The sequence below is a fragment of the Delphinapterus leucas genome, chromosome X (assembly GCF_059928025.1).
Source record: "Delphinapterus leucas isolate spDelLeu-1000000601 "Yukka" chromosome X, BTC_Dleu_Yukka2, whole genome shotgun sequence".
Classification (NCBI taxonomy): domain Eukaryota; kingdom Metazoa; phylum Chordata; class Mammalia; order Artiodactyla; family Monodontidae; genus Delphinapterus; species Delphinapterus leucas.
The window spans coordinates 96,828,397-96,844,085 of record NC_143150.1 but is presented as its reverse complement, the minus strand read 5'-3'; the positions used below and the strand labels follow the sequence as shown (position 1 = coordinate 96,844,085).

The 15,689-nt window shown below is 44.1% G+C and overlaps 1 protein-coding gene across 1 annotated transcript; it reads left to right on the top strand.

Annotated features, from left to right (window-relative positions):
• The first annotated feature begins 13,955 nt into the window (after window positions 1–13,955).
• MPC1L (mitochondrial pyruvate carrier 1 like) lies at window positions 13,956–15,437 on the top strand. The gene is given in 2 exon segments (XM_030764225.2): window positions 13,956–14,922; window positions 14,924–15,437. Coding segments are annotated over 2 exon segments (471 nt in total). The 5' UTR covers window positions 13,956–14,650; the 3' UTR covers window positions 15,123–15,437.
• Window positions 15,438–15,689: the final 252 nt, after the last annotated feature.

Below are 15,689 nucleotides of genomic sequence, written 5' to 3'. Positions count from 1 at the left end.
TGGCAGACTATTCCACTGACACTGAAAGAGAAAACCCAGTCACTTTATATCTAATCGGTGGAATATTCTAGGTTTATAAAATATCTGAGATTCTACATGTCGTAGATGCTGCCTATGGCCCAATTCTGTTAAGAATAATAGAAAATTGATTTTTTACTTTCTTTGGCTGTCTTTTGCTATCCTGAATCCATTTTCACTGGTACCAAATAATATGGAAGCCATAAACTTACTTTTTAATGGGTGATCGACCAACAGTTTCCAAAACGTGCAGTGGCATCAGGCCTTCCAACCTTGGCTTCAGGTAGGTTTCTTTCCAGCCTTTTCACGACAGACTATGCAGTGGTTTCCTGGAAAAATAAGGAGTTGTCAGAAAAAGGCATTAGTTAAGAAGCACTGTAACTGAAATAAAGATGAATTCAGTTATCCGATTCACCACTTATTAGCTGAACCATCTTGGGCAAATCCCTTAATCCTCTCTGAATCAAAGTTTTTCATCTGTATAACGGGGATGGTAATACTCCAGGTTTGTGAAAGTCAGCATTCAGTGGGATAACATGCTCAAAGGTTTGTGAATGCTTAATATAAACTATAATAATAGTACCAAACTCAAGGAACTCTGCTTGGGCCCAACACTGTACCACTGATATGTACTGGCTCGTTTCTTGGTTGCAAATAATAGGAACAAACTTTGGTTAGTAAATTATGTCAGTTGTCCTACTCTAGTGACCTTTTACTGGACCCAGATGCAGTTCAGGAGCGCATTTCGCACTTAGTTGTCCTGTCTCCTTAGTCTCAGTTCCCCGACCAGGGACCGGACCAGGGATTGAACCCGGGGCCCCAGCAAGTGAAAGTGCCGAGTCCTAACCACTGGACCACTGGTTCACTTTTGAAAAAGTAATGGCCAGTGAGTTTACAGAATGTCTCTCCATAAAATTGTGGGTTTGATATTTGCTCATGATGTCAGGAGGCACATGATCTCAATATGTCTAATCTTTGGTGACATTACCTTTTTTTTAAAACTCTAATCCAAGAAATAAGAGAAAAATTTAAATCTACATACTGAAATGGCCCACCATGTACTTCAGAAAATTGACGTTAATCTATCAACTCTGAGACATATCTCATTAAAATTTTAGACTTTTAAGACAAAAGATCTTCAGGGCTTCCAGGCACAAGGTCAAATTACTTATATGAATAAGAAAATTTGCCTAGCGTCAGACTTCTCATGTGTAATATGCAAAGTACTGCGAGGGCGGAACAGCATCGTCAAGAAACCCAAGGAAAGAACATACAAGCCCAGAATGTTATATCTCAAACCATGGCTATAGAAACCAAGTTTCAATTTTGAACCACTCTTAAAAGACACAAAAATAGACAAATGAAGAGACATCTTTTTGAATAGAAAAACAACATGTATATCAGTCGGTGTGCTCCAGAGAATATATGAAAAATACATATACACACACATATATACATGCACATTTATTTTAAGGAGCTGGTTCATGTGATTGTGGGCACAGGCCAGCAGGCTGGAAACTCAAGCCTGTATTTCTATGCTAGACTTGAGGCAGAATTCCTTTTTATAAGAACAGTCATATTGGACTAAGGGCCCACCCTTAGTACTGGGCCCACTCCAGTATGACCTCATCTTAACTACTTACATCTGCCACGACCCTATTTCCAAATGAGGTCACCTTGTGTGGTACCAGGGGTTAGAACTTCAGCATATCTTTGTGGTGGACAAAATTCAACCCACAACAACATCATAAAAATGTCAGTTCTTCCTAAGTTAATTAACAAATTTAATGTGATCCTAATGAAAATAAAAATGTTTTTATGGAGCTAGACAGGTTGATCCTAAAGTTTATATATGAAAAACTAAGAGAACAGTGAAAAGGAGAAGTTACAAGGGTGAACTCTCTACCAGATATTAAAACATAAAGCCTCTATGATTAAAACAGTATGGTTTATGCTAACGCATATCTATGGAATCTAAAAAAAAAAAAGGTACTGATGAACCTAGTTGCAGGGCAGGAATAAAGAGGGAGACGCAGAAAATGGACTTGAGGAAATGGGATGGGAGGGTGAAGCTGGGGCGAAGTGAGAGTAGCATCAACATATATACACTACTGCATGTAAAACAGTTGGCTGGTGGGAAGCAGCAGCGTAGCACAGGGAGATTAGCACAGGGAGATCGGCTCGGTGCTTTGCGGATGACCTACGGGGGTGGGATAGGGAGGATGGGAGGGAGGCTCAAGAGGGAGGGGATATGGGGACATGTGTATGCATATGGCTGATCTGCTTTATTGTGCGACAGAAACTAACACAGTATCATGAAGCAATTATACTCCAATAAAGATCTATTAAAAAGAATAAAAAATAGGGCTTCCCTGGTGGCACAGTGGTTGAGAGTCCGCCTGCCGACGCAGGGGACACGGGTTCGCGCCCCGGTCCGGGAAGATCCCACATGCCGCGGAGCGGCTGGGCCTGTGAGTCATGGCCGCTGAGCCCGCGTCTGAAGCCTGTGCTCCGCAATGGGAGAGGCCACAACAGTGAGAGGCCCGCGTACCACAAAAATAAATAAATAAATAAAATAAAATGTTCCACTAAAAAAAAACCAGTATGGTATTGATGCACTGATAGACAAACCAATGGAATAGAACAGAAAGTCTAGAAATAGGCTGAAGTACATACAGAAATTTAGTATATGGTAGAAGTGGCATCTCAAATCACTGGGCAAAGGTGAACTTTTGAATAAATGTCGGGGCGACAGGACACCCATTTGGGAAAAGATAAAACTAGATCCCTTATCTCCCAGCACACGCAAGAACAAACTCCAAATGGGAAAAGATAAAACTAGATCTCTTATCTCCCAGCACACGCAAGAACAAACTCCAAATGGGTGAGAGATCTAGATTTTAAAGAGAGAGAAAGAAACCATACAAGTATTGGAAGAAAACAGGGTGAATTTCTTCAACGGCCCAAGTGTAGGGAACAGCTTTCCCAACTTGACTCAAAACCCAGATGCAATGAAAGAAAAGGTTGATAAATTTTACTATCTAAAAATATAATTTTTTTTCTAATTTTATTGAGGTGTATTTTAGATATCATATAACATACCTATTTCAAGTGTACAATTCAATGATGTTTCAGTAAATTTACCAAGCTGTGCGACACTGCCACAAATCAGTTTAGAACCTTCTCATTACCCAAGATCCCTCATGCACATTTACTGTTGATCCCATTTTGCACTCTGATCCCCTGAGCCAGGCAACCACTACTCTACTTTCTGTCTCTATATTATCTGCCTTTTCTGGATATTTTATATAAACGACATCATATAGCATGTGGTCTCCTGTGTCTGGCTTCTTTCACTGGGCATCAGGTTTTTGAAGTCCATTTATGTCATAGCATGTATCCATACTTCCTTCCTTTTTATTGCTGAACAGTATCCCAGTAATGGGTAGACCACATTTGAAATGCCCGTTCACAGTGTGAGGCTATTATGAGTAATGCTGCTAAAAACACCACAAAAGAAGAAAATATTTGCGACATACCTCACAGATAAAGTACTAATATTTCTAATATAGAGAGAACTTTCAAAATGAGAGGAGAGAAAAGTCCAAAATTCCCATATAGAAACAAGCCAAAGACATGAATTGACAATTCACCTAAAAGGATAGTAAAATGGCCCTTAAACATGTGAAAAGATCCTCAAATTCACTCATAGTAAGAGTGCAAATTAAAACTACACTGAGAACATCAACTAGGACGGCTGCGATCAAAAACAGAACAACAAGCGTTACTGAGGCTGCGGAGACACTGGAACCCTCATACACTGCTGGTGGGAATGTAAGACGTTGAAGCCACTTTGGAAAAACAGTCTGACAGTTTTTCAAAAGACTAAACATGGAGTTACCATATGACCCAGTCATTCCACTCCTAGGGATCTACCCAAGAGAAGTGAAAACATACAACCACATAAAACAACCCAATCAAAAAATGGGCAGAAGAGCTTAATAGACATTTCTCCAAAGAAGACATACAGATGGCCAGTAGGCACATGAAAAGATGCTCGACATCACTAATATTAGAGAAATGCAAATCAAAACTACAATGAGGCACCACCTCACACCAGTCAGAATGGCCATCATTAAAAAGTCTACAAATAACAAATGCTGGAGAGGGTGTGGAGAAAAGGGAACCCCCTTCTACACTGTTGGTGGGAATGTAAGTTGGTGCAGCCACTATGGAGAACAGTATGGAGGTTCCTCAGAAGAGTAAACACAGAATCGCCATATGATCCAGCAATCCCACTCCTGGGCATATACCTGGACAAAACTATAATTCAAAAAGATACATGCACCCCTATGTTCACAGCAGCACTATTCACAATAGCCAAGACACGGAAACAACCTAAATGTCCAATGACAGATGAATGGATAAAGAAGATGTGGTATATATATATATACACACACACACACACACACACACACAATGGAATACTACTCAAAAAGGAATGAAATAATGCCATTTGCAGCAACATGGATGCAACCAGAGATTATCATATTAAGTGAAGTTAAAAAGAGAAAGACAAATAACATATGATATCACTTATATGTGGAATCTAAAATATGGCACAAGTGAACTTATCTACAAAACAGAAACAGACTCACAGACCTAGAGAACAGACTTGTGGTTGCCGAGGGGAGGGGAGGACTGGGAGTTTGGGGTTAGCAGATGTAAACTAGCATATACAGGATGGATAAACAACAAGGTCCTACTGTACAGCACAGGGAACTATATTCAATACCCTGTGATAAACCATAATGGAAAAGGATACAAACAAAGAATGTCTACATGTGTATAACTGAGACACTTGGATGTACAGCAGAGATGGGCACAACATTGTAAATCAACTATACTTCAATTAAAAAAACAAAAAAACCAAAAACCTTGTACACAGATGTTCACAGCAGCACTATTCACAACAGCCAAAAAGCGGAAACAACCCAAATGCCCATCGACTGAAGAATGGATGAACACAATGTGGTCTCTCCACACTGTAGAAGAGTGTTCTGCCATAAAAAGGAATGAGGTACTGACACACACACTACCACATGGACGAACCTTGAAAACATAACGCTAAATGAAAGAAGCCAGACCTAAATGTCACATATATGAAATGTCCGGAATAGGCAACTTCTTAGAGTCAGGAAGGAGTTGAGAGGTTGCCAGGGACTTTGGGGAGGGGACAATGAGGAGGGACTACTAATGGGTAAGGGGTTTCTTTTTGGGGCGACGAAAATGTTCTAAAATTGATTACCGTGATGATGGCACAGCTCTGTGAAAACACTAAAAACCACTGTACATTTCAAATGGGTGAATTGTACAGTACGTGAACTGTACCTCAATACAGCTGTTATTAGAAAAAACTACAGTGAGATACCACTTCTCATCTATGAGGTTAGCAAACGTTCTAAAGCTTGACAATATACTGTTGACAAGGCTGTGCGGTAACAGACACTCTTAAACACTGTGAGAATGCAAAATGGAAGGGGAATTTGTCAATATCTGGCAAAACTAGGTTTGTATTTACCCTTTGGCCCAGCAGTACCATTTCTAGGGCCTTCCTCTTAAAATACACCAGTAACAAGAAAATACAGACACAAGGATATTCAGCATTATTCGTACTCACCAAACAGTAGAAACTACCCAAGTGTCCAAATCAAGGCTACTGGCTAAACAAACGATGATACACCCACACAATGGAGTACTACACAGCCGTAGAAAAAAGAATGTGGAAGATCTGTGGGAGGTGATGTGGGGTGGTTTCCAGGATATACTGTAAAGTGAAAAGGACTTTAAACAGTCTGTTCCCATTTGTGTAAGAAAGGGAAATAAGTAAATATGCACGTATCTCCTCACTTTTGCAAAAGGAAACACAGGAAGGATGAACCAGAAAACAATGTAGTTAGTTACCTATAAGTTTGGGGATGGGGGTGGACAGCATGGAATAAATCGGGAAGAAGACAGCCCTTGCAGGGTGTATCTTTTTGTGGAGTTTAATGCTGAAAGGTCAGAGGAGACAGCTTCAAGGGGCTGTCAATCCCACCAAACATGGGCTGATTAGGGCATCAAATTAAGGGGACAGTAAAGGATTATAACCCACTGAATAAAGTAGGAATCCATGAGACCACCTTAATAATAGGTAAGTATATAAAAAGGGGGAGAAGGGGGAATTCCCTGGCGGTCCAGTGGTTAGGACTCGGCACTTTCACTGTCAAGGGCCCGGGTTTGGTCCCTGGTCGGGGAACTAAGATACCGCAAGCGGTGCAGCACAAACAAACAAACAAACAAACAAACAATGGAGGGAGAAGGGAGGGTCTTCCTTATAGTAACGCTGACGGATATACATGGAAGGACTGGTGGAACTGGAAAATCACCACTCTGCATCCATCACAGTAAATATTGATTTGGAGAAGATGGACGCTGAATCTATGGGAGAGAAAGTCTGACAAGGAGCAGGATATTTACATAGTCTTAAAGTAATTATCTACTGAGCGTTTATTAGCTGCAAGGGGCAGTCGTATCTCTGCAGTGGAGAAACTGGACAATGCCTTGACTAGGTAATGAAAATGGACATTACCAGTGAGGGGCAGACAGACACGCGCTTCTGGATGTGATACTCTGGGAAGGACACAGATCACTTTGACAGTATTTTGGCTGAGATGTGACTCTGTGAGGAAACATCAGGCAGGCCCCAACTGAGGAACGGTCTATAAAATAACTGGTTTGTGCTCTTCAAAAATGTCCATGGTATGAAAAACAGAGAAAGGCTGAGGAACTGTTCCAGATGAAAGGGGACTACTAAATGCCCTGCATGGGTCCTGTACTGAAGAGAAAAAATGCAATAAAGGACATTTTGGGGACCACTGACAAAACTGAAATGTGCACTATAATTACATGAAATATTGTATACAACATTTCATCAATGATAACTATACTGTGGTTACATCAGAGAATATCTTTGTTCTTAGGAAATACACAGTGAAGTATTAAGGAGTAAAGCAAAATGATGTTTGCAACCTACTCTCAAATGGTTCAGATAAAAAGTAATGTGTGTTTGGATTATATATAAATATATTACATATATAGATACACACACACACATATACACATGCACATCTATAAAGAGAACAATAAAACGAACATGGCAAAGTTTCAACTTGGCTGCAGTGGTTGGTACTGTGTCAACCCAGTTGAGCCGGACCGTGGTTCCTGGAATCGCCTTCCCCGCGCGATTCCAGGGAAGAGCTGGCTCAAACATCACTGCAAGAGGTTTGCAGCAGAAGGAAACTGACTCTCAGAAGGCGGCGGGGTTAAACGCAGTGGAAGGCAGGCAGGCAGGCAGGCAGGCACAGAGGTGCTGGTGGACTCCAGCTTGTTCTCTTCTCTGCTCCGTGGCCAGCGCGTCCCCCTGACTGCGGGGCTGACCCCAGCGCCTCTCCCCAGGCCCAGCACTAGACTCCTGGTCAGCCTCCCTTCAGGGCCCAGGCCCCGCTTTGGCTCCTCACACTGACCGGCTGTCGACTCTTCCTCCCTCCACCTCCCCCATAACATCCCCAGCTCCGTCCCGTCTATTCGCTGCAACAAATCCCTTCTCACCCAGCGGCCCTGCTTCCCGGATAGAATCCGACCTTGGTGGATCTCAGGAAAGGGTATATGAGAATTCTCTGCATTCCTGCAACCTTTTTGTAAGTGTGAAACGCTTTCAAAACAAAGTTTTAAAATATCCAAATTTTCACAGATTTAAAATACTTGATGATCCTTTCAGTAAAAGGTTAACAAAAGGTTTTTTCATTTCCGGCGCCAAGACTATGTGTGAGGAGTAGGCACTGACCTATTTCCGGTGACAGGACGCTGCGAATGAGGCCCTGGCAGGGGAGGGGGAGGAAGGCCTGCAGCCTTCTGCTTCTTTCACCACTGACCTGATCTGAGGACACAGGAATAAGGCAGACATGAAACAGAAGATGTGGAGGAAGCCACGGTCCACTGGGGGCTGGACCCAATGATCCCCTCCTGCCACTCAATTGCACGGAGGGACCCAGACCAGACCAGGACACAGGGGGCGTTTTATAGCTAGAGAAGCGGAGGTATAACACACTTAATTGACGTCCTCTTAGCTACTGGAAGACGCTGCATAACCACGCAGGCTTCAGCCACTGTATTCACATGTGTAGGGGGGGAAAAACGGCATAAGAAGGCAAAAGATTAGAATCAGGACCACAGATGGCTCTAAAATTACTTTTTGCGGTAACTGAAAATAGCAGAGCCAATATATCCGCCTACTGTTTTTTTTTTTTAATTTTTATTTATTTATTTATGGCTGTGTTGGGTCTCCATTTCTGTGCGAGGGCTCTCTCTAGTTGCGGCGAGCGGGGGCCACTCTTCACTGCGGTGCGCGGGCCTCTCGCTATCGCGGCCTCTCTTGTTGCGGAGCACAGGCTCCAGACACGCAGGCTCAGTAATTGTGGCTCGTGGGCCTAGTTGCCCCGTGGCATGTGGGATCCTCCCAGACCAGGGCTCGAACCCGTGTCCCCTGCACTGGCAGGCAGACTCTCAACCACTGCGCCACCAGGGAAGCCCCCGCCTACTGTTTTATTCATCCAGCTTCTCTCGAGGCACGGTGCTACTGATTCCCTTTGGTACAATGTGAGAGCAAATATTCCGAGGAAATCAGCATAAGATGTGGCCAAAAACAATTTCATAAAATACCTAAATCCTAAATGTTCAGTTTTCATAGCCATAATTCAGGAATAGTCTTATGTTTTATAAATGTTGGCCAGCATTCCAGGGAAGCTCTAATGAAATACAATCTCTGATTTTTGTTTTAAACCACAAGACAGAAAATCATTTAAAAAATAAACTGCTAGGACTTCCCTGGTGGCGCAGTGGTTAAGAATCCCCCTGCTAATGCAGGGGACATGGGTTCCAGCCCTGGTCCGAGAAGATCCTACATGCCGCGGAGCAAAGCCTGTGCGCCACAACTACTGAGCCTGTGCTCTAGAGCCCGCAAGCCACAACTACGGAGCCTGCGAGCCACAACTACTGAAGCCTGTGCACCTAGAGCCCGTGCTCCTTAACAAGAGAAGCCACCGCCGTGAGAAGCCCGCGCACCACAACGAAGAGTAGCCCCTGCTCGCCGCAACTAGAGAAAGCCTGCGTGCAGCAACGAAGACCCAACGCAGCCAAAAATAAATAAATTAATTAAATGCTGTCATCATTACAGTAATCCTTTCCCCCCACCCCTGGGGCCGCACTGCAAGGCTTGTGGGATCTTAGTTCCCCAACCAGGAACTGAACCCGGGCCACAGCAGTGAAAGCGCCGAGTCCTAACCACTGGCCCACCAGGGAACTCCCATTACGGTAATTCTTGATTCAGGCAAGAATCATCAATGGATGCTAAAATATCTGATGAGGAAATGGATATTTACATAGTCTCAAAGTATCTCCCCACAAATTACTTATCAATTACAAAGGGGAAAATACTGACTTTACAGTGGAGAGACCTAGTGAACATTACCTTGCTCCCACTAGTCACCAGAAGGCCACCTTCGTCTCACTAATGGCCATCATGTGCCTGGTAAGGTGCCGCGCCGGGCACAGGATGTCACTTCTGCGGGGCTCCTGCCAAACATGAACTCCCTGCACGTGGTCGTGAGAAAACATCAAGGGAACCCAAACTGAGGGACATTCTATCAAACCGCTGGCCTGTACTCTTCTGAAGTGTCAAGGTCATGAATGCTGAGGAAAGGCGGAGGAACTGTTGTAGATTAGAGGAGACTACAGGGACATCACAATTAAATGCAATGCGTGACCCCACTCTGCATCCTGGACTAGAAACAGAAAATTGTGACACAGGACATTTATTGGGACAATTGGCAAAATGTGAATAAGGATTGTAGATTACAGTACTGTATCAACGGTAAAACGCCTTGCTGTTGATGGGTATATTGCGGTAACGTAAGAGAAAGTCCACGAGCGTCTGCATGCTTAGGAAAAAGACACTGAAGTTCTGAAGTTCTTAGGGGCAAAGAAAACCATACAGCGAATGTGTCAGAATGTTAACAGTTGGTAAATCTCGGCGAAGGATATACATGAGTTCTTTTCACACTTCTTGCTTTGTCATTCTTGTTTTAAACTATTTAAACTTTTCTGTGAATGTGAAATTATTTCAGAATAAGAAGTTAAAAAGAAAATAAATTAAAATCAAAAGGTGTGCTCTCCATGGTCCAGTGCCCTGGAATTCACTGAGCGGTCACGTGGGTCCGGATCCTTAACGTCCAGCAAAATGTCATGAGACCTGTAAACCTGGAATCTTCGTTAGAAGAAAGTATGCGATGGCAAGTTTTCAGTAGACTGGGGAAAGTTGGGAATCTTAGTATTTGCCAGTCTTCTCCCAGCGTTTTCCTTTGAAAGATGACAGTGAACTTGCCCTCCATGTTCATGTGTCTCAAGGTGGAGCCACACAGTAGGCCCTGAGAGCTTTATGTTGGCACAGAGAGTAGAAATGATAATAATGGTAAAGAAATACTATCAATAATAATAATAAACCTTTAGCTGCTTAGTCTCATCTATTAAAATACAGTGAAATATACAGCAGCCTCATTTCCCTGTGGGGAAGGGTAATCCCAGGACAGCATTACTGATGCTCTCTAATCCTAAAACTGTTTTGTCACTATCTTTGCCAGGTAGGAATCTCTACAGCTTCGCCCATTCCTAGCCTTGTATCCTTCTCAAGTCTCCCCAAGTTCCATTACAGTGTCTTACCCTCCATTTGGGCCATTCATTGCAACTGTAACAACCAACAAATATCTACCAGGCACAAACCTTACACAAAGACTATATTAGCCAGGCATCTACCAGCCGGGAATCTACCAGGAAAGTCACTTAAACGTTGCCTGTACCGTTGTCTGTACCTCCGTTTCTCTAGCTTTAAAATGCCCCTCTGAACAGGCAGATCTTGTCTTGTTCAATTTGGGCCAAATCCAGTCAACACATTAGAAAGGCTTGTGGGGAGAAGGAGTATTTCATTCGGTGATACTTTCGCTGGCCTAAGGGAACTTACAACATAGTTGGAAAGACAGAAACACATCAGACGTTAAAGTGATTTGTGCAGAGAGAAACAGTGAGAGAAAGAAATCTTAACCCTGGTCTACCATGAATTCACCGAGTCACCGTGGCAAATGACACAATTCCTTAAAGCTTCCTGCCTTATTTGTAAACTGAGAGGGTTGGACTGGACGATAATAATGATAACAGGTAAAATTCACTGAGCACTTTTTATACACCAGGCCCTATATTAAGCACTGAACATGGACGAACACACTGAAACCTCACCATACTGCTGTGAGGTAGATACCACTATCATCCCTGTTGTACAGACAATCCGTGAGATCCATTGTTCTATAGTCATGTGATTTCAAGTTAAAGACTATAGTAGACTGTAGTTTCCAAAGGTGGTCCAACAATATTTCCCATCCCACATGCTCTTCTTAAAAAGTATGACTTTGAACATTCCTGCCTTACAGAGGTGGGTCTATGTCCGCTCTCGTTGAGTTTGGGTGGGCTTCTGTCTGGAGAAAGTTATGTTATGGGACGTCCGAGGCTAGATCATAAAAGCCAATAAATACAGCTTATATTAGTTTTCTATTGCTGCACAACAGATTATCACAAACTTAGTGGCTTGAAAGAACACCCACGTATTAGCTCACAGTCTGTAGGTCAGAATTCCGGGCACAGCATGGCTAGGTTCTCTGCTCAGGGTCTCAAAAGGCATGCATGCTGTTGGAAGAATTCAGTTCTTCGTGGCTGTAGGACTGAGGTCTGCCTCTCCTTGCTGGCACTCAGCCGGGGCTGCCCTCAGCTCCTAGAGGCTGCCGAAATTCCTTGCCACGTGGCCCCCTTCACGCTCAAAGCCAGCTATAGAGAATCTCCCTCAGGTCAAATCCCTCTCACACTTTCAATCTCTGACCTTCTCCGTCTCTGACCTCCAGACCCACACTCAAATGGCTCATGTGACAGAGAGAAGACACACAGAAGAGGAGGAGGCAATGTTACCATGGAGGCCAAGACTGGAGTACTGTGGCCACAAGCCAAGGAATGCTTGTAGTCACCAGAAGATGGAAGAGGCAGCCCCAAAAGGGAGCGTGACCCTGCTGAATTTTGGACTTTTAGTCTCTAGAACTGTGAGAAAATAAACTTCTGTTGTCTTAAGCCAAAAACAAAAAACAAAACACCTCATGTGATTAGGTCACGTCCACTTAGAGAATCTCCCTATGTTAAGGTCAGCTGCTTTGGGACCTTAATTATATCTGCAAATTCCCTTTTGTCATATAATCATGGGAGTGATATCTAATCATATTCATAGGTTCTGCCCACACCTGGAGGAGATTATGCAAGGGCAGGGGCCATCGGGGGTCATTTTAGAATTCTGCCTACCCCATAGCTTCTGTTTGATTCTCTTGTTACACCTGTTCTTAGGCACCATGCTGTGAGGAAGCACAAGCAGCTTTAATAGTCCCAGCTGAGTTCCCAGTCAACAACCAGTATCAACTTGCCAGCCTTGTTAGCGAATCATTTTGAAAGTGGATCTTCCAGGGTCAAGCTGAGCTGCCCCAGCTGGCCATGCATGGAGCAGATACGTTGTCTCCATTGAGTCCCACCCAAATTGCAAATCTCTTAAGTAAAATAAAGGATTGTTGTTGTTCTAAGCCACTATGTTTTAGGGTGATTTGTTACACAGCAATAGGTAATCAAAATCAAGTAACAAGCTATGTGAGACGATCTACAAGTACTGATAGCTTCTTGCGGACATTTCTTTTAGGACACTGGAGCATCTGGCAGGGTAGGCCTAAAATGTCAATTCATGCTTGCTGATTTATTAATTCAAACGTATACTTAACTGACTCACACCAGTATACCAGTCATCGATATTTGGAAGCCCAGTGCTTTAAAAGGGTTATATGAAAATGATGCTGCTTTCCTTTTGAACAATGACTATACCGTATATTTTAAAGCTATATTTGTAAAACATCTGAGATGTAAATGAACATAGATAATGAATGTATTAATTTTTAAAGGTATAATGGGCTTGTTTATAAATCACTACTTAAAGTATTAATATTTCAATGTATACTTAATTACTTTTCAACACATTACTTTTACTGGAAAAGGTAGAAAACACTGGGAAAAGAGTCATCAGTTTTGTCATTAAGAATTTTCATCAATGGATATTAACTATTAGGTGAAAGGCATCCATACACTCTCATAAGAGGCTCCCCCTGGATTATCTGTTGATTACATAGAGGAAAAGGTCCTTTACAATGGAGAAATCTGGCAGACAACTCAACTGAATAATCAAACTATCACCAATAACAGAACAAAGTGATATCACGTGCCTCCCACTGTGATGCACTAAGGACACAACCACACGTGTGTAGTATTCTCGCCAAAAAACATTTAACTTTAAGAGAAAACAGACTAATCCAAATTAAGGACATTCTGAAAAAAACACTGACTTGTACTTTTCAAAAATATCAATGTTACAAAAGACAAAAAAACGCTGGGGAACTCTTCCAGATTAATGTAAAAGAAATGATAACTAAATGTGAATCTTTTTTTTTTTTTTTTGCGGTACGCGAGCCTCTCACTGTTGGGGCCTCTCCCGTTGCGGAGCACAGGCTCCGGACGCGCAGGCTCAGCGGCCATGGCTCACGGGCCCAGCCGCTCCGCGGCATGTGGGATCTTCCCGGACCGGGGCACGAACCCGTGTCCCCTGCATCGGCAGGCGGACTCTCAAACACTGCGCCACCAGGGAAGCCCTAAATGTGAATCTTGAGTGGATCCTGGATCTCCCCCTTCCAACAATAAAGAAAAAAAAAAGGCATAAAACTATAACACTTAAATATGCACTGCATATTAGATGATAGTACCGTACTAAATGTTAAGTATCTGAGTGGATTATTGTACTGTGGTTTGTAGGAGAATGTCCTTGTGAAGAGCCAGATGCTGGAATATTTAGAGGTGAAATGTCACTTCGCAAGTAATACTCGGGCAAATTGTGCAAAGAAAATTCTGTACCTGGCTGAAGAATTTTGTGTCAACATCTAGTCAACGCTGTCCACAGCCTGGAGAGAACAGAGTTTCCCCCTGTGTAGCTGAGACGCAGTCAGCAGGACCCTCGCCTCCCCGGGCGAGGAGCTTTCAGATGGCTACAGCACGACGGGGAGCAAAGGACGAGGCTGTGATCCCACCTTCACTTAGAAGCACACGCATACACACTTTACGGCAGTCACGCGAAGGCACGAGGGCGAGGCTGCGCCTCACGTTCCCAAAGACAGGCACGACAGCTGTACGTGCCATCTAGTGCACTTTACGGCAGAAACGTGAAGGCACGAGGGCGAGGCCGCGCCTCCGCCCCCAAAGCTACGCAGGACAGCGGCACGTGCTGTCTAGCGCGCTTTACGGCCGCCGCACGAAGGCGGAGGTTCCGGGCCGACGCAGGGTAATCAACGGTTCCGGGCTCGCGCTCCACCGCGTTGTCGGTAGGCTGTTCATCCGTTGGCGCTCCCACGGCTCGGCGATCATGGCGGCGGTGGCGGCACTGTGGCGGAGGGCGGTGGAGATCGTGAAGACCAAGGAGTTCCGGGATTACGTGACCAGCACGCACTTCTGGGGTCCAGTGGCCAGCTGGGGCATCCCGCTGGCTGCCATCAAGGACATGTGGGCGCCGCCGGACATTATCAGCGGCCGCATGACGACGGCGTTCATCTTATACTCGATGGTCTTCATGCGCTTCGCCTACCTCGTACGGCCTCGCAGCTTGCTGCTGATAGCGTGTCACAGCACCAACGTGGTGGCGCAGTGTGCAGGGGGGCCGCTATCTGATGTACCACTACGGCGGCGCCACGGCGGCCACAGCCGTTGCTGCCTCTGTCGCCTCTCCCGGCTCTACCGCCGCTACCCCCGCTACCACCCCCGCAGCTGAAGACCCTGTGACTGACGGCGACTGCCTGGAGGTCACCGACTACGATCCGCTGACCCCAGAACATGATTGAGAGGGCCCTATCAAATCTTTGCAGCTTGCAAGCACTGAACTGTTCTTCCTAAAGAAAAGATCAATACAAAGTTTGGTTTTGACTCTGAAACAGTGCGAATCTGATTGAAACCTGCAGTTCTGTTAATAAAAAATGGCAAATAGCACAGAACTGAAGCTGTTGAGTGTTGTTTATTTCGTGACAGGGAAATAAAATGGTTTTTAGAAGGTGAGGGTAGATTGGCTAGTCTTCCTCTCCACGGGACCTGCAACTCGAGGGTTAGTTTATGTAGGGGAGGAAGGCTGAACGAAAGACACTTCAACTTAGCTAATTTATTTTTTTTTAAGCTCTCCTGGGAACATGCTTTTGTTACTTGTTTCGGGTGTCCGGGCCAGATAAGCCACAACGTTTGTACACCAAAAAATTCCAAGGGCTACTTCTACTCAGGGAAATACTTCCAAGGGCGTTTAAATGAATTCAGTGAAATCCAGCTCAGACTTTTAAGGAGTACTTAGCAAGAGAACCTAGAATCTGTTGGTGACCGGGAGCAATGACAGAACCTTCAATGGAATCAGGATAAATAAACAA